Source organism: Stigmatopora argus, chromosome 8 (genome assembly GCF_051989625.1).
Source record: "Stigmatopora argus isolate UIUO_Sarg chromosome 8, RoL_Sarg_1.0, whole genome shotgun sequence".
Classification (NCBI taxonomy): Eukaryota; Metazoa; Chordata; class Actinopteri; order Syngnathiformes; family Syngnathidae; genus Stigmatopora; species Stigmatopora argus.
In genome coordinates, this window is record NC_135394.1 from 2,224,525 (window position 1) to 2,243,628 (window position 19,104).

Genomic DNA, 19,104 nt, shown 5'->3' on the forward strand with positions numbered 1-19,104 from the left:
CGCCCAAAAGGGATTAATGTTTCTAATTTCCGTTGACAATTTGGTAGCATATAAAAGTCACCGAGTATGCGAGGTGGTAGTGAGTCAAAAAGGGGGAATTGATTTTGAAAACACAAATGACATCAATAAACGTCAAATCCATTTCAATTTCCCTGTTAACCTTTGTCTTTATTGACAGCCGGAGTTAAGATAGGTAAATTAACAAAATATTTTTTGAACAAGTAATAAATAGAATTCCCAAAGCAAAATGTTAATTTAGATTTATGTCTTTATTCTTCCCCCCCCCCACATATCTTCCAAATAGTTTTTGTTTATTTTTTAAATTGATTGTATTTCATTTAAATGTTGTTCTTACACATAGCTTTTTTAAAGCTTGAAATTATCATTTTACCATTTAAAGAAGTTTTTTTAAATAATCAATTTAATTAAGGATGTTAAAAAAAACACCACAAAATCCTGCTTGTGCTTTAACATACTATACTACTACTCATTTTCACACAAATTATTGAAACGCCATGTTTTTCATCTTTCATCAACCCAAAATGTTCGAAATTTGGTTGAAAATTGCGCAACGTACACGCTTCATGTTTTATCATTTTATTTCTATCGAGAGACCTCGATAGAAGCAATCTAGCATTAAATGTAAATCATTTAGTAAATATGTAAAGCCGGACATTGAACAGGAGAGGGGGCTGTTTTCCTGTGCACACGTTTGGCCTGCTGATGTGCATTAGAAGAAGAAAACACGGACGCATTCGTCGCTTTGCTTGTGACGTAAGCAGGAGGTCACGGACACCCTAAGCAACTTAAGTAAGTCACCTTTGTACAATTTCTTAAACCCAACAATAGATTTACGTGTAAACTATCGTTGAACGCGGTTGTTGTTACAGGGCGAGGCTAACTTGGGGGTTGTCAAGTTTCAATTGCTAAGTGCCAGGCTAAACCAACGAGCAGCTGTACTTCGAGGTGGCGTCACCATGCTGTCTCGAATGTTGCTCTCCTTGCTCAACAAACTCCATGTCGTCGAGAGGTTGGCGGAGTCTCGACCGATCCGCAGGGCCGCGCAGATCACAGCTTACACCATCACCAAGGCTCAGATATTCGGCAGAGACGCCTCACAGCGGGTCTTGCGGTCCCAGACGCTTCGGCAGGTTCGAGAAGAGACTGGTCGAGTTCCCGGGAATGTTGAGGACGTCGGCAGGCGGCTCAAGAGAGTCCGAGAGACATTTGTCAATGAAGTAAAGGATGGCTGGAAAGAAGGATCTCGACAGGTGAAGAAATAGGTCTGGATTGGAACATGATCTGAAAGATCCCATTCGTGCAAAAGCGTTGACAATGATTCAGCCAAACGAACTGACCTCAAACCATGGAACGTTTGATTCACATGGGAATCTCATGTCATGAGGCACTGACATAAATTGGAACACGATTACATCTGTATGTTTCTTTTCCCATGTGTGATCATTGATTAGTCTACTCTACATCGATGGCTGTGGCCATAGATGACGCAGATAGATTTTTCCTGGTTTCAACCAGCCCAATCTAAAATTTAGGCACTGATGTAAGAGTGTCATTTTAATGTTAAGTATATAAAAGTACCGTATTTTCTCGAATTTAACGCGCACTCGAAAATAACACGCAGGTCATTTTGGGCCAAAAACATCTGGAAAAACGCAGTAATCGAATATAGTGCGCACCTAAAATTTCCCGTAGTCCTCCGGCATCCTTTGGGCAATTGACGTTCTCTTTCTTACAGATAGGTCGTGCCGTTGCATAAACTTATAGCACCAACATGCAGACGATTTGAAGCCGGAATCCTTGTTCGTTTTTTTCATGATTTTCAGGGCGAGGATACGCAGCTCGACTGTGTTGATGGCACACCCTGCAGCTCTTCTCTCAGCAATCGTTTTAAGAAGTTCTTTCTCTAACTCTGGGAACATTGCTTTTCTTCCACGTCCTGATGCTTTTGCTGTTGCTTTTTCTTTCAATAATGAGTCTTTCTTCTTCTTCCAACCACGGATGTTAGCTTCACTAATATCGAATTTTCTTCCAGCTTCTCTGTTGCCCAATTCCTCTGCCACTTTGATGACTTTTCTTTTGAACGCTGCGGTATAACTTGCTCGTTTTGATGCCATGTTGCTTGTACAATGTCCAAAACTGAACTGAGAGAGGGTGAACTGAGACGAGTACGAGGCTAGAGTGGGGCAGTGGTGGTCTCGGCTTTCCGATTTTCGATCGGCTTCACGAGATGACGTAAAATCCGTGCGTCAAAGTGAGTTTGACAATGCTTTTTTCGATCGAAAATTTGTAATTTATTTTAGTTATTGATTATAACATGCACCCCATCTATTGGAATTAATTATATAACAAAAATCTGCGTGTTATAATCGAGAAAATACGGTACTAGTGGTGTTTGTATTGTAGAAAATGCTATTTTTGTGTGTGCTGTAATGAACAATTACTCGGCTTCTTCTATTTGCAAATTCTTTAATTCTCAAGTGGACATAACTAGGTACAAACTTGACTCCAAGACAATAACATAAAGTGAAAACAACATAGAACAATAAGACAAATTAAAACACACAGAGACAGAATATTTTCGACAATACAGACCAGTCTGGTACGCATCTCCGTCCACCCTTCCGTGGCTTTCGGGTTAGAGGGATGGGCATGCTCCCAAGACAAGTCCACTTTTAAGACTATTCAAATAAACAAGTGGGTGTAACTGAAGTCATGTGGGTTTCAGTGTGGATTTTCACATTTTTATGAACTTAAAAAAAAAACAAAAAAAAATCCCCTAGAAAAAAATCTGCGATGTAGTGAAACCGCGATATTTGAGGGATTACTGTATGGAAAACAGACTGGATAGGGGTTCTCGAGGACTGGACTTGGCCCACCCCCTGCTATAGAGGTATTTCACTCAAGAGATTGACTCAACATATTTCTAAATGAGGTTTGGTGTGTCAATTTTCCACTGACCTTCCTGATTAGGATATTATGGCCATTTTAATAATTGAAGATCAACTGTCAAGTTCGTTTTAGTTGAGGTATTAGTTTAGTTATTGTAATTGTGGTTTTGCTCAACGGTTCATTATGATTGACAAACATTTTGGTAAAAAGTTCATGTGCACGTTTGTACATTCATTGGATTGCTGTGAATGTTTTCATTTGAAAAGGGAAAAAGCGTTTAAGCCTCACAATTGGGGGTCTGGGTTCAAATCCAGGTCGGTCCACCTGTGTGGAGTTTGCATGTTCTCCGCGGGCCCGCATAGGTTTTCTCCAGGTACTCCGGTTTCCTTCCACATTCCAAAGACATTCATGGTAGGCTGATTGGACACTAAATTGCCCCTAGGTGTGAGTGTGAGGGTGAATGGTTGTTTGTCTCCTTGTGCCCTGCAATTGACTGGCCACCAATTCAGGGTGTCCGCCACCTCTGGCCCAAACAAAAGTCAGCTGGGATAGGCTCCAGCACCCCCTGTGACCCTAGTGAGGATAAAGTGGTTAAGAAAATGAGATGAGATGAGGGCGAAAGTAAAGAAAATTGGTTGCAAGGTTAAAAAAAAGTATACAGACGCTCCCCTACTTACGAACGAGTTAGGTTCCGAGCGATTGTTCATAAGTTGAATTTGTTTGTAAGTTGATTCAGTGCTATATTTTGTATTATAATTTATGTTTAAGGCCTATATAAGTATATTGAAGGTTTATATAAGTGCATTTGTATGTTTAAGGCTTGTATAAGTAACATGCATTGGTTTGTACTGAAAAAAACATTTAATAAAATGGAGAGAATATGTACAGTACTGTATAGAGAGAGATTTATGTATTAGAAACTGCCCGAAAGAAGCGATCTAACGACGATTGCACAGTTTTCTTTTCTTTTTTTTTCATCATAAATGATGCGGTAGCACTGTATGGCATCATTCAATTGATTTGCAAACTTTGTGCAACGTTCAATATTTGGGTCCTGCTGCTCGATCTTTCTGTTTATAAATGGTACTGACGGTCGAACGATTCAATGCCCGTGAAACGCTCACCACTCTCACGCGCATCAAGCTTCGTTATTATTGCCACTCGTTTCAAATGAAATGGCTTGCCTCTTCCTTGCAACTCCCTCAATAGAAGCATTTCACTTTTTACCAACCATATTCAATAATGGATGCACGAGATATTTAATGATACAAATGAAAAAGGTTCTTTGCCCACTGGAGATACGTTCACGCACTTCCGCATTGCAACGAAGAAGGTAGATGCTGGGTGAGCTGAGCCCTCACAGCGCCAGGCGTATTAGCGGTGGAAAGAAGCACTACTCGGAAAAAAATACAAAATTGGACTTACGAACATTTTTCGACTTAAACGCAATTTGCAGACATGTTCGTATGTACCGTTGTTCGTAAGTTGAATGTTCGTAAGTAGGGGAGCGTCTGTACTGATGGTTTAATTCACATTAATTATATTTTGTCCATGAATACTTAAATAATTCCAAATTGTCCGTCAGCTTCCTTTCATTTTGATTGATTTTCCCCTGGTTGCGGTGCTTCCAGATGTGTTTTCATATTGAAGCATTTAACCAATCACATTTCAGGCATTATTTGTTGCCAGGGTCAGAACTCTACCTGGAGACCTTCACAATCAGTTCTGCAGGCCTTGCAGAATAAAATAAGCGTCGATCAGTGGCGGGCCGTCAGGGCCTTCAAGGCCTTCTCTGCTGGCCTAAGAAATATCTGAATCATATTATATTTTGTCCATCAATACTTATTAAATAATTCCAAATTCCGTCATCGCTTTGACCAACTATGATTGGCTAGTGATAGTGTAGGTGGGCCAAAGCCAGAGTGAGCCAGCCAGAGCTCACATATTCAACCCACAATGGCTGACGGATAAAAACACATGGATTTGGTTGCAGATTTGCTGGCAAAGCCATTTTCCAGACAGACTTTTCCAGAAAAAAAATGGACATCATTAAGAAAAGGCGGTCAACTCCGAAGCTAGCAAGCCTGTTACAACTGGGCAAAGGGTTTGTCCGCCACATTCAGTTCGCTAACTATGAGCGCTACACCTGGCTCACGGGCTGCGAGGAACACTGCAAATTGTATTGCTGGGAGTGCTTGTTCTTTGCCACCGGTGTTTGGAGCAACACTGGATTTGCAAATTTGACTTGTTTAACCAAAGCAGCAACGAGACACCAACGCACTGCCGGACACTAACGGTGCTCTCCAAAACTTTTTAGGAAACCCGAGTTCAGCGAGCAAGGGCGCAGGGAAACGGAGCGTCACAACGAAAAGGTAAAGAAAAATAGGGAAGTCTTAAAAAGTTTGATAGACTGTAAACTTTCATTTCGGGGACACGATGAAAGCGCTGCATCCCCCAAACAAAGGAAATTATGTGGAACTTCTCAATGTCCATGTTTTGAAGATGACTTAGAATAGTCGTGATTTTTGTGGTCCTGATGCTATAAAACAGTATATGTCAGTACACTAATTTTACCAAATATTGAGTAACATTTTTATTTAGTATTTTACATCAACTCACCTTTTTTCCAGTGTCCGATCAGCCTACCATGCATGTCTTTGGAATGTAGGAGGAAACCGGAGCAGCTGGAAAAAAACCACGCTGGCCTCAGGACAACATGCAAACTCCACACATTTGGACCGAGCTGGATTTGAACCCCGGGTCCTTCACTGGGATTAATCCAGATCGTCTCGGTCACTGGTAGCAGACGAAAATGTCATCGCCGATTGCTAATATTATCATGCTCTAACCATGATATGCGCATGCATGTCAGTCACATCCGCCCTTTCACTATATAAATATAGCGCATCAGCAAGCAATGTACCAAAACAGTCAAGCTTTCAGCGACATCTACTAAATCTTGAATTTAGTGCATACAAAAGACTCACTGACTGATTGGACACCCCGTCCACTTTGAGGAAAATTATAGACTTTTAAGTGTGCCCTATGTGAGTAAATGTGCTACGTAGTGTTTGTATAGTTTATTATCGTGTAATAAGGGGGATTGCAATCATTGCCCAAAGTGGCAGAGGTTGACAGGTATGCTAAAAATTGTGCTTAAGTTAGCGGTTTTGGAATCAGATGGCTTCTTAGGAAATTCAAACCTGCTGGCCAAACACTCATGTGAACTTTTTTCATGTGATAAGCTGCACTTTGTTCTGTTCAGTACGTCCAGTGTCTTTCTTAAATCTTTATTACACCCAATCATCGTGACGTGAATCAAAGGGCGATCGAGTGAACATTGAACAAGAATCCTATAAAAGAAGACACCACCCTTCAATGCTTAGGAATTTATTCCAACAAGATATAACACAGCCGAATAGAAAAATAGCTTTTAATACCTGTGCAGACTCACTGGCCTGGCAACTAAATATTAGTTACAATTTATAATTTCACACTGAAATAAAATCTTTGTTCAGAGATTAGATTGTACTGATTTCCAACAGTATGAGTCAGTACATATACACTGATATGGCATCTGAACATCATGTAAAAATACATCTTATGGATATTTCAAACGTAAAAAGGAGCAAGCAAGAGTTACCGATCGTTAAAAAAGAGAAAATGCACACGTTTTTCAACACGGCAGAGCCATTTTTGTCCAGATGCACTTTTCACGTCTTGTGCGTTAACTGCCATTTAAACGGTATTCTGATCAAATCCAAAATGATTTCTGAGGTTTATTACTGAAAAACAAACTGTGCTGGAGAAAAAAATGTAGTAGATCGACCAACCACCGAGACTCCAACAGGTGACAGCATATGCTCTGATATGGCAGCTCACCTTCTGTGAACAAATAGGTAGTGTGAGTCAGTTTTTGCTTTTGTTTGCTGTTCGTGGAATTATTTTGGGCAGGAAAACAGGAGGGAGTGGGACAAATGACTCATGTTGACATTTAGATGGTCATCCACATGGAACTGAGCAGCATGACGCCAACCAACCACAGCGAGGAAATAACTAGAATTAAAAGGAAATTCAACACATTACAGTCGAAACGATCCAATTTCAGGCGGTCAGCACTGAATTAAAAAAAAATCTATAAAGTTATAGGATCGCTTTACCTTTACGTGAGGAATTACACTCCATAACGACCAGGGAGTCCAAGTAATTCTGGCCCAGCCATTCCTTGTAGGTCTTTTTGTCACCTACACCCACAAGACGCACGGTGGAATCTTTGAAGATGAGATCTGTTCCCTTGTATGCCTGCGAGTCAAACATGCGAAACTCTGGACCTGTGTCACTGCCAAAGTATATCTGCAAAGAAATGAGGAAAGTGAAGCTTTAAATGTTTGGTAAAGCAAAACATTTGAGAATGTAGCAGTAAGTGCATTTTCATGGCTCTTATCAGGGAAGTTACTATCACAACCGAACTAGGCTATGTCTGCACTTCGATGAATAAGATTATACGGGATACTTCAAAATTACCATTATACCAAAGGACCACCAACCATCTTTGAAAATGAATCCCAAAAGTGTTTTGAAACATTGCAGTACTAAAGTTTACCACTGGAGGCTGTCTTCACTTTCAATATTCATTCATTTTCTGAACCGCTTTATCCTCATTTGGATCACGGGGGTGCTGGAGCCTATCCCAGCTGACTTCAGGCCAGAGGCAGGGGACACCCTGAATCGGTGACCAGCCAATCGCAGGGCACGAGGAGACAGGCAACCACACACACACACACACACACACTCATACCTAAGGGCAATTTAGAATTTCCAAACAGCCTACCATGCATGTTTTTGGAATGTGGGAGGAAACCGGAGTACCCAGAAAAAACCCACATAAGCCCAGGGAGAACATGCAAATTCCACACAGGTGGACTGACCTGGATTTGAACCCAGGACCCCAGAGCTGTGAGGCGATGCGCTAACCACTCATTCACCGGGCCGCCCACTTCTAACATAAAATGACCAATTTCACCATTAAAATAAAACTTTTGTACTGGCTAAATAATTATCCTTCTAAGCACTAACCCATCCTAGTGTGGAACAACAGTTGGAGTACAGAAACGATTAGCAGCCATTAACACTGACTTTCACCCCAGGTTTTGTGTAGAGTTAAAGAGAATCCTTTAAAAAACATGAAAACTCGACGCAAAGACACCCAACTAACCTAAACACCTTTAACCTTTACGCTAAGCCTATTACTCAATCCTGACAGTTACAGGTCCTATCGAGTTACACTACAGTATATCCTGTACATTATGCTCGTGTTGACAGAAACACATCAGAATCTGAAACATTATAATATTTATTCCCAAGTACCTGAGCATTGTCCAGGAGACCATAGATCGCGTGGATGTTGGCATCAGGCCGCACCATTACGGCATGGGAGGGGACGCGAGCCAGATTACAGTATCTATACTGATTGACGTCAACTTTGGTGTTATGGGGACAGAGCAGCTGGAAGTCTTTGGAATGTAGATCTGTGGCCCAAGATTCACTAGAGTTGCCTGAATAACCAAAGAAATGGTTAATATGAGGAATCAAGAAGAATATTGAATTTATGTAATGTAGGCTCTTTTTACCGTCAGTATTTTTGAAAACAGTTGAATGCTTAACAAAGGCTACATCTCCATCTCCTTTTGCCAGACACCTGCATGAAAGAATAAGTACTATATGGATATATGGTGTGCCAAATCAGGTATTTTCTAACTTTAAATTCTCTTCTGCCCTTCATCGTTAGGCTTCATCATACTTGTGAACGATTTCAAGTCTTCAATTAACCTTGACATTTTCTTAGGCAAGAGCCCACACAAGCATGTGGAAATTGTGCTAATACACATGGAGTAAGAATAAGCAAGTAATAAGTAATAAGCAGAGATTCATATCAAAGTCACAATGAGTTCAACACTAAACCACCATGTAAACTATGAAGAGCTTGTGTTGGGCCGGTAGTCGTGTTTCCCAACTTTTTTTGAGACGTGGCACACATTTTCCAGTGAAAAAATTCTCAAGGCACACCACCATCTGAAAATCTTTAAAATTAAAACTATGTCGCCTATATTAACAATAATTATTCTCATCAAAGTTTTATCAGCAGGAATCACACAAGCCTCCAAATTTATTCCAAAATGTAATTTTTCACATTGACCTAATGCCACCAAAAGTTGATGTCTGCGGACCCTGAACAACTTCCAGTTCGAGTGATGCAAAAATAAGTCATGTCATGTTTTTAATCGCATAATTTTATGACTTTTCTCCAAATATTACTTAAATCTCCTAATATTACGCAAAAGTTTTTTTTTGTCCTCACACAGACTTTAGGCGCCAAAGGTTGATGTCCTAGAAACCAAACAACTTCTGGTTCATTTTTAGAGAAAAATAAGCAACAAAATGACTTGCAGAATTTGAATCTTGCAATAGTATAATCTATGATTTAACGTTCATGGTTTGATTTTAACCTTGTAATAGTTCAATTTTAATCTCATTATATTCATATTAATTTTTCTCTCTTAATATTACATTGTATGACTGCTTGCAATTTCCCGTGGCACACCTGACCATAGCTCACAACACACAGTGGTTGGGGAAACACTGCTGTACTCGGCAAGGAGAGAGGCTAAAAAGTATTTTTGGTGATGCACAGAGCTTTATTAGCCTACAACACAGGTGTCAAAGAGCCGGTCCGGGGGCCAAATCTGGCCCGCCACCTCATTTTGTGCGGCCCGAGAAAGTAAATCATGAGTGCCAACTTTCTGTTTTAGGATCTAATTCAAATGATTATAGATGTACATTATATTTCCTGATTTTCCCCTTTTTAAAAACAATCATTGCAATTTTTTTAATCCATTTTTTTCCTTCTGTGTTTTGAGTTCAAAAAGCATTTTGTAAAATCTAAAAATAAATATACAAATATTTTCCGTTTTCCACTTTAAAAAAATATGTTTCCATTTGAAATAAAAAACAAGACATTTTCCATGACTAAGAAAAAAAAGCTCAAATAAACAGTTTTAGATATATAAAAACAGACTATTTAGGGCTTTTGATCCAGTTCTTTTAATCCATTTTTTTTTTTAAATAATCCAAATATTAGATCTAAAATGGTCCGGCCCACATGAAATGCCGTTTACGTTAACGCGGCCCGCGAACCAACCCGAGTTTGACACCCTTTGTCTACAAGGATGAACATATCACGGCTGGAACACCCACCACTAGCAACCCCCCTAACCTACCCTAAATTCAGTCAGGTCATGCGGTGTGGAAATGCAATGATGATACAATACTAGTATTAGACCCCAATAACACCCCCTCCCACACACATTCAACTCGGAGAACCCAGGTTCAGAATTGTTCAACCACTGGCGTAAACTATCATTTATTAACATGTAGGAAAAAGAATCAAGTATCCTTTTAAGAAGCACGTTTGGTGTGATATTCTTACCTGAAGGCACCGTCGTAACCATCATACCGGTCCTTTGCCTTTTCACATTTGTTTTGTCCTGCATCATCTCCCACGCATAAGTCACAGAGGTTGCTAGGAAAACCGGGTTGATTTGCACCAGGTACACAACTCTGCTTGAAGAACCCACCCACAGCTAGGTATTGTAGGAAGAACAAACAGGAAAATTAAAGCAAGACATTTTTTCTCTTTCAGCTATTCCAAGGACTCCTTCTTCTGACCTTGGGCGATTTGACATCGCTGAGGGCTGATCAGGCCTTTTTCTATCAGTGTGGATACAGGAACATTCCAGCCAGCTGTGCGACCAAATCCAGTGTGACAGGAACGAAGGCCTTTCAGGTCACCAAGGCTTCTGATGGAATCACTACTTTTTTTCACCACTGCAACTGCGTAATAACTGGAGCCATCTCGATCCTCTGGCATGAGAACATTGTCAGTCATGGCCGTGACCGGACGATTTGTCGCCCGGACGTTTGGTCGCCCGGACGTTTGGTCGCCCGGACGTTTGGTCGCCCGGACGTTTGGTCGCCCGGACGTTTGGTCGCCCGGACGTTTGGTCGCCCGGACGTTTGGTCTCCCGGACGTTTGGTCGCCCGGACGTTTGGTCTCCCGGACGTTTGGTCGCCCGGACGTTTGGTCGCCCGGACGTTTGGTCGCCCGGACGTATATAATTTTGAGAGCTGGTTTCAACAGTAGATATTTAGATATTAAACTCTCTCTCATGAATATAATTTTGAGAGCTGGTTTCAACAGTAAACTCTCTGTCATGTTGTCAAACGTCCGGGCGACCAAACGTCCGGGTGACCAAACGTCCGGGCGACCAAACGTCCGGGCGACCAAACGTCCGGGCGACCAAACGTCCGGGCGACCAAACGTCCGGGCGACCAAACGTCCGGGCGACCAAACGCCCGGGCGACCAAACGTCCGAGTACCGTCATGGCATACATATCGCGTCCATGTGCCTTACAATCTTTTTGTGTGTACCTGTATAGCTCTCTCCAGTTGCGGGAACCAAACCATACTCCTTGCCAGCTGTGTAGATATAGCCTCCATCGAGAGTAATGGCATCAGCCTCGTTATTCTGAAAAAGGAGTTAGGAAGAGCTAAAGAACAAGTTTGGGATTATAAAGTAGTGGATAAGACTTTCAAAATGAACACCTTACCTTTATTTTCTTCATGCAGTCAGTCACAGAGTCCCCATATATACAATTGACATTTGGAGTGAGTCCTTTATTTTGAAAGGCACCACCCATCATAGCGCATTTCTGCTGTTCGCCCGCGGACAGTACACACCACCGCAAGGACCTTTCTATTGAATGATTGAAAGGTGATCAGTTAGGTATACATTGGAAATGTTTTATGAATCTATATGACATAATTAGGTAGATGCTGCTAGCAGCTGTTTTTTGCAATGTATCCATTGTAAATACTGTGTCTGTATTCTCACCCTCTTGCTACTGTGACAGTGAAATTTCCCGAATACGGGATGAATAAAGTTATCTATAATCTAATCTAATCTAAATACTCTACCATATGATGGGAAATTTATGGTACAAGTTCACGATAGGTCCCACTGTATATTTATTTATTTGCTTGCAATTTTTTTTTTCTATTTTTCTTTTTAGAAGTCCTTTAAAAGCTTAAATTTTAGATTTTTTTTTTTTGCACGAGACATATCGTTTTATTGATGATTAACAAAAGAGCAAAAATTTGCGGTTTTGAAGTGGAGCTGGAAAGTTGAATATGACATTCATGCAATGGGAGTTTTGAAGGATATTCCATTCCGTGCCTCCAAACTATGATTTTTGACGAGGCTGGTATACATTGACGACGGCTGAACATCGAATTGAATTGTTGACTTATTTCATCTGACAAAAGATTGGCAAAGTGCATTGAGTTCCACAGAGGGCAAACAGAGCCGAATCATAAGGATCAATAAAGTTACAAGGAAGAGAAAATATATACAGTGCCCATGGGAGTCCCTGTATGTCCAATAATAAGACAACTTTTATTCATTTAAAACTAAGGAAATTGCGAGTAGAACCTATATATAGCTATAAAAGTTAAGTATTGGTACATTAACGCTTTTTTTGCAGATAAAGCTAAATCCACCTCTCTTATCCTTGTACTATTTTTTTTTATAAGGAATCCATAATAACAGTAAAATGTGCAGATATGTTTTTTCTATTAACTGTAGTGGTCACAGTCCACCATCCCATACTGCTTCATTCCCTTCAACACATTTTACTGCTCAATGTGGACAAATGCATGCAAATGCAAACAACTGCTACTGGTACCTGGAAGTTTACAATCCATGGCACTCATGGCATTATAATAGAGCTGACCCATCCATTTCTTAGGGTCATCGTACTCGGCGCTCTGAAACATGACGGAGGACTCAGAGAAGAGTAAGTTTCCCTCTCCGTAAGGTTTGGAGGAAAACATGCCAAATTCAGACTTCTCCTGTAGAAGTGAAGGACAAATGAATTTTACTTCCTCATAGCCAACGTCATGATGAACGACTATTGCAAAAACAATATCTGTTAGTTAGCTCATTTGAATTTCTCAGCTATAATCCGGATTGCGGGCGGCCCGGTGGCGCAAGTGGTTAGCGTGGTCATGGCCATCTGTGTGGAGTTTGCATGTTCTCTCCGGGGCTGGGTGGGTTTCCTACGGGTACTCCGGTTTCCTCCCACATTCCAAAAACATGCACGGTAGGCTGATTGGACACTCTAAATTGCCCCTATGTATGAGTGAGAGTGTGAGTGTTAATGGTTGTTTGTCTCCTTGTGCCCTGCGATCGGCTGGCCACCGATTCAGGGTGTCGCCCGCCTCTGGCCTGGAGACAGCTGGGATAGGCTCCAGCACCCCCGTGACCCTAATGAGGATAAAGCGGTTCAGAAAATGAGATAAAATGAGATAATCCGGATTGTGAAGTCAACTGCTGTGAATAATTCATAATATAATCTACAACACCGGTTGCCAAACCATAAATTTTCCGCTGGGATAAGATCCAGCACCCTTTGTGACCCTTGTGAGGATAAACGGTTCGGAAAATGAATGAATGAATGTTTTCAGGTGTTACGTGTATATAAGTGAGATGTTTGGACCTACCAGTCCCTCTTCGAGCATGTTAAACACCACAGATGGAGTGACATGATTGCCAACCACAATGCCTCGGAATGGTACGCGGACCAGATTGCATGTCTTCCACTGACTGACAGGAGCTCTTCTGCCATCGCGACACAGCAGCTCATAGTCTGCTGACTTCAAAGGTTTTGCCCATTCAGGACCGTGAGCTGAAAAAAATGATCAGATCATATATTGTCTCTCAATATTTTGTCCTTATGCTTCACTGTAGTTGGCGACTAATTTAACTAATACTTACTGTCTGTATTCTCTTCTACTGTTGTGTGTTTGATAAAGGCCACGTCTCCTTCACCCTCAGCCAGGCACCTAATAAAACCGATCCAAATTGAGGTTGAAAAGTTTTCAAAAGCCCGGAATTAGGATGCGTATTGCCTCATATCTGGCGATATAATTTGTATCATGATTCAGAGGAAACAATTCGATTTGATCCCAATTAAACCCGATACTACACTTTACGAGGAATATTGTGATTTTTGTACCGTATTTTCTGCCCTATAAGGCGCACCTTAAAGTGTTTCATATAAAGACGCACCAGATTATTAGATGCAATAGTAGTATTAGATAACTGTTACCTGAAAGCGCCTTCATAGCTGTAATATTGTTCATTGATGCTGGCCTCACATTTGTGGTTTCCTTTTCCATCACCAATACACAGTTGGCACAAAGATGGAGGATAGCCGGACTCCTCATTTGCTCCCGGAACACAGCTGGCATTGAAAAACTGTGCCACACCTGATCACGCGTACACACACATTAAAAATGTCAGGGTACGTTTGAGGTTCGACAACTGAGGACCGTTTCAATAAAAATGATTCCTACTCTGTGCGAAGTTACAGCTCATTACTGACATGTAGCCCTGGTCAATGAAGTATCCTATGGGCATGTTCCATCCAGCTGTTCGGCCTTTCCCAGTATGGCAGCTCTTTTTGCCTGCCAAGTTGTGAATGTTGATGCCAGAATTGGCCTTTTTCACAACAGCGACGGCAAAGTAAGAGGCCCCGGTACCTGACATACACAGTATAACCATAGGTGAGATCCACGAAAGCATATAAAAAGCAAAACACACTCAAAGTCAATAAAGAATGACAAATGTGCATCATAAGAAGTGATTGTTGGCATGGCTTCCTATTTCACCTGATCTAAGTCAAGTGCTTTATTTGATCAATTAACTAGGCCATTCATTGAATTGCATGATATCCATCTTACCCTTTGAGCAAGTGAGAATGTTATATCGATCTTTTGAACAATGAAAGCTGAATGTTTTTCTTTTTAAAATGCTGCTGATAAACAGTCCTAATATCAGCCTTTCATCCCACCCTTTGTGCTTGCGAGAAAGAAATCAAACTGTTGAACTACAGCCGCATCATTTTTCGGATTTTTTTTAAAAAAAGGGTGACGATAAACAACTTACCATCTAGCTTTATTTCACTACCAGCTATCTTAAACGAGGCACTTTTTCCCAGGTTGTAGATGTCGGTGCCAAACATGGACAAAGCATCCACCTCTTTTGTCTACACGTACCAAAAACACATATATTAGACTTCTGTGACATTTTTTAGAAACATTAAAAATAAATGGACAAAGACTTAGCATTAGACCTTTAATTAACTACTATAATTGGTAACTAATACTATTAATAATGCTTTTTCTTTAAAATTGTTCATATCTTTCACGTAAGAGTTTTCCTAATCATATGATTTGACGACTTTTTCGCTTTGCGACGACTTCATGTGTGTCCTAGTTGATTTAAGATCTAACCTGGAGCTTCTCCACACAGTTCTCCTCTGTAGTCCCACGGACACAGCTGAGGTTAGGTCGAATGGAGACCCGGACAAAAGCAAGAGCCATGGCCTCACATTTTTTCTGCTCGGCATCTGAGATTGTGCACCACCTGATGGTGCTCTGGCCACACACTGAGGAGAGACATTGAGATGAGAGTTCAGTTACATAGTTACCCTAACTATTTTTCAGAAAATGAATAAAATGTATAGAGTTAATTTTTTTCCTCAAGAATGGCAAGCTTCAGAAGAAACTTTTTGAGGTGAGACTATGAACCTTTAACCTCCTAGCACCTGGCATCCTCGTGTGGACATCATTTTTTTCTCAGAAATGACATCATGTATAAAGATAATTCTTTGTTTTTAAACTCATCAGGTCCCAATTAGCCTAAATATGAAAGAGAAAATAAAAATGCATGCCTTGCAAGAGTCTGGGTCTTAGGAGGTTAAACCTAATTACAGTACTTTCCTAACTAAGACGAACACTGTGGTAATAATGCCTAATTCAGTCATCATCCATGCCATGCATCCTCACAAGGGTTGCTGGAGCCTATCCCAGCGGAGTTCAGGCGAAAGGCAAACCACACTAGAGTGGTCACCAGCCATATGGCACACAGAGAGACAAACAACCATTTGCACTCATAATCATACCACCAGTAAGCGGGAATCAACCCCACGCTTGCCCGACCTGAAGTCAAGTGAGTGAACCACTACATCATCAGGTACCTATGCCTCATGACACAATCTTCTCAAAAACACTTATTTTCTTTGTTCAAGATTCAAACTGTAATGCAGAAGATTGCACATTTCTAGTTATGATAACGGTTATTTGCTGTTCCACTGAAAGTGACTCGAAATTTTCCATTTTATTACTTTCCACTGTGAGGCTCATTGTAGAACCCTTTTCAGTTTTACATACCTGTCAACCTCTGCCGATAACTGCCCTTATAAATGATTATGATTCCCCTTACAAACCCCAAAAAAACCTTACAAACACCGTACGACTCGTACGGTGTTTGTAAGGTTTTTTGGGGGTTTGTAAGGGGAAATCATAATCATTTATAAGGGCAGTTATCGGCAGAGGTTGACAGGTATGGTTTTACAAAGACAACATTTAATTAGAAATGTTGATTCCAACTGCATGTACATTCTTGACATTATGAATAGCCCTCCCCTCCATTTCACTTTTTAAGAAAAACCTTCATGCAATAACACAATGCAAATATGCCATCAAGACCTTAAGATGAATCACCAGTCAAGCCACTTATAAATGTATCTCAATTTACTACCTTATTAACATTCTATATCAGATTATGTAAGAGAAACATACTTTAATATCTTCATTCATTGCCTAAATTTCACATCTCTGTAAAGTTGTTTTTTTATTTCTTAATAACAAGGCCATGCATATTTTATTTGATTAAATATCCCCCCCCCAGCCCCCCCCCCCCCCCCCCCCCCCCCCCCAAAAAAAAAAAGAGACACTTATATTATCCTCACCAGCATGAAGAAAGAATAGAAGAACTCCTGCCTTGGTCCACATGGTTACGATCACGCAGCCTACTTTTCTCTCTTTGCTGACTCTGAAGTCCAAGTGAGAGTTTTATCTTCAAAACTCGGGTCAAAGTTCTCAGTGAGAAGTTCAGGAAGGTTCTTTCACTTCAGTGCGTTCTGGTCTGGTGTAATAAAGGCGGGACACACGAGTGGCTGCAACGCTCAAGTTGTATTCCTATAGTGTTATGAAAGCAGTACACAGACTCAAGAGTGAACTGCGTGAGGTAGCTCGAAACCTCTGTGCTGATTCACTCTCAATTTGCAGGCTTTAATGTACACAACAATAATAGTTGAGGTTTGATTAAGGCACGAGTAATTAAGACAATAGGCCCATTATTAACAGACATGGTTTATGATGGTAAGAGCCAAATTTCATGTTTTTAATATACTTGTCTGAGAAAGATTTTGATTCTTTTTCCTTTTTATTCCTTCCAGGAAATGTGTTAGTTCACACACCTCCCAATGCCAGAGTTACCTAGCAGCAGAGCAGAGTGTGAACAGAGAGGTCTTTTACAAGCTTTCAAATCTGTGGTTGTGGGGCTTTTCCACTAGTGGACACTCAGGTCAACACACAAGACACACGTACAGGTTGTAAATGCTGGAACATTACCGAGTGACTCATTCTCTGTCGAAGCTGGCAGTCAAGTATTGATGCTGATTGCGCTTAACTTGAAATATCTATTTTACTGTGTACTCCATAAGTGTGAGGCTTGCTTGTGAGACTCACTTGGCATGCAGAACCACCTGACCTCATCCATTAAAAAAATAATCATTTTAATTCATAACAGATGTTTAAATTTAGTGAGTAAATTCATTCCAACAGAATTCAGTAAACGGTTGATTTAAAAGTAAAAAAAAAAAAACGTAGTGTATAGATAACTTGTTAGTTTTGACACTTATTTGTTAAGGTCATTAGTAGTGTACTAGTATTAAACCACTGACCTTTGCGAACCAATTATTGTTGAACAGTAGATAAAAAGGAAATAATTTGAATACTGATATAACAATGCCCGCCCTCCCCCCTCACCACCCGCCCCGCCTAAGGGAATCGGTTTTACATAGTCCTGTAAACTAGATGCCTGTAACTTTATTGCAGATATGTACCAGAGATAGTTTGTACAGCACAATTCATTGCTGCAATAAACAGTAAATCTCAGTTGAGCCGAGTGGAAATACATGAGTCATTTACAGGTAACATGACATCAGCTGACTTGAGAATCATCTGATTTGGGATCATTCTATCATGTGAAAGAGATTGTACAGCATGTTAAAATATGCACCTTTGAAAATAACATTTTGTGAGCTAAACTAAGATTGAGATATACTGTACCTGTATACAGTAAATGTGTAAACTTTGCAGGCTCTCATGAAATTACCTCTCTGTAAAAAAAATACTAGTTCCATATATAGTATACATATCTGAACTACTTTGACCTACCTGATCTTAGTGTGCATGTCTGAACATTAGACTCCACACTTTTCAATGTTAACATAAAAACTGATTTGACTTGACCAAAGGTGGCACATTGGAGCATTTGGTTAACAGGTCTCATCTCATCTCATTCTCAGAACCACTTTATCCTCATTAGAGTCGAGGGGGGTGCTGGACTCAATCCCAGCTGTTTCCGGGCTAGAGGCGGGGGACACCCTGAATCGGTGGCCAACCGATTGCAAGGCACAAGGGAATGGACAACCATGCACACTCACACCCATACCTAGGGGCAATTTAGAGTGTCCCATCAGCCTACCATGCATGTTTTTGGAATGTGGGAAGAAACCGGAGTACCCGGAGGAAACCCACGCAGGTCCAGGGAGAACATACAAACTCCACACAGATGGACATAGGCCCGGGGAGAACATACAAACTCCACACAGATGGACATGACGTGGATTTGAACCCAGGACCCTAGAGCTGTGAGGCCGACACGCTAACCACTCCCGCCACCGGGCCGCCTTCGGTTAACAGGTCAACCTCAGCCAATTATGGCTCAGTGAAATTTGCAGGTTTCACACATTTTAACAAAACCTTATTCTGTCAACGCCTCTGGCAGCACAGAGACACCTGGGATTGGCTCCAGCACCCCCGTGGCCCTAATGAGGATAAAGCGGTTCAGAAAATGAGGCAGACAACCACTTGCATTCACAATTACATTGCGACACACTGGAATAAATCCCACAATGCCTGAACCAAATTCAGGCAGATGTACC

General features: G+C 40.9%; 1 protein-coding gene across 1 annotated transcript; it reads right to left on the reverse strand.

Moving 5' to 3' along the window:
• Positions 1-6,284: 6,284 nt before the first annotated feature.
• meltf (melanotransferrin) lies at positions 6,285-17,875 on the reverse strand. Its single transcript, XM_077608149.1, has 16 exons — positions 16,843-17,875; positions 15,323-15,477; positions 14,976-15,075; positions 14,384-14,569; positions 14,137-14,296; positions 13,803-13,870; positions 13,529-13,713; positions 12,712-12,877; positions 11,578-11,723; positions 11,399-11,495; positions 10,636-10,830; positions 10,397-10,550; positions 8,541-8,608; positions 8,278-8,465; positions 7,071-7,263; positions 6,285-6,966 (listed from the first exon to the last, which is right to left on the reverse strand). The coding sequence occupies exons 1-16, from the start codon at positions 16,883-16,885 to the stop codon at positions 6,905-6,907; spliced, it is 2,166 nt and encodes a 721-aa protein (XP_077464275.1). The 5' UTR covers positions 16,886-17,875; the 3' UTR covers positions 6,285-6,904.
• Between the last annotated feature and the right edge of the window lie 1,229 nt (positions 17,876-19,104).

Coding starts and splice junctions, on each gene's coding strand:
- meltf (XM_077608149.1), bottom strand. CDS start 16,885: ATGTGGACCAAGGCAGGAGTTCTTCTATTCTTTCTTCATGCTG. Junction 15,478..16,842: donor TCTATTCTTTCTTCATGCTG/GTGAGGATAATA, acceptor GTCTCTCCTCAG/TGTGTGGCCAGAGCACCATC. Junction 11,724..12,711: donor CATGGATTGTAAACTTCCAG/GTACCAGTAGCA, acceptor ATCATTCAATAG/AAAGGTCCTTGCGGTGGTGT.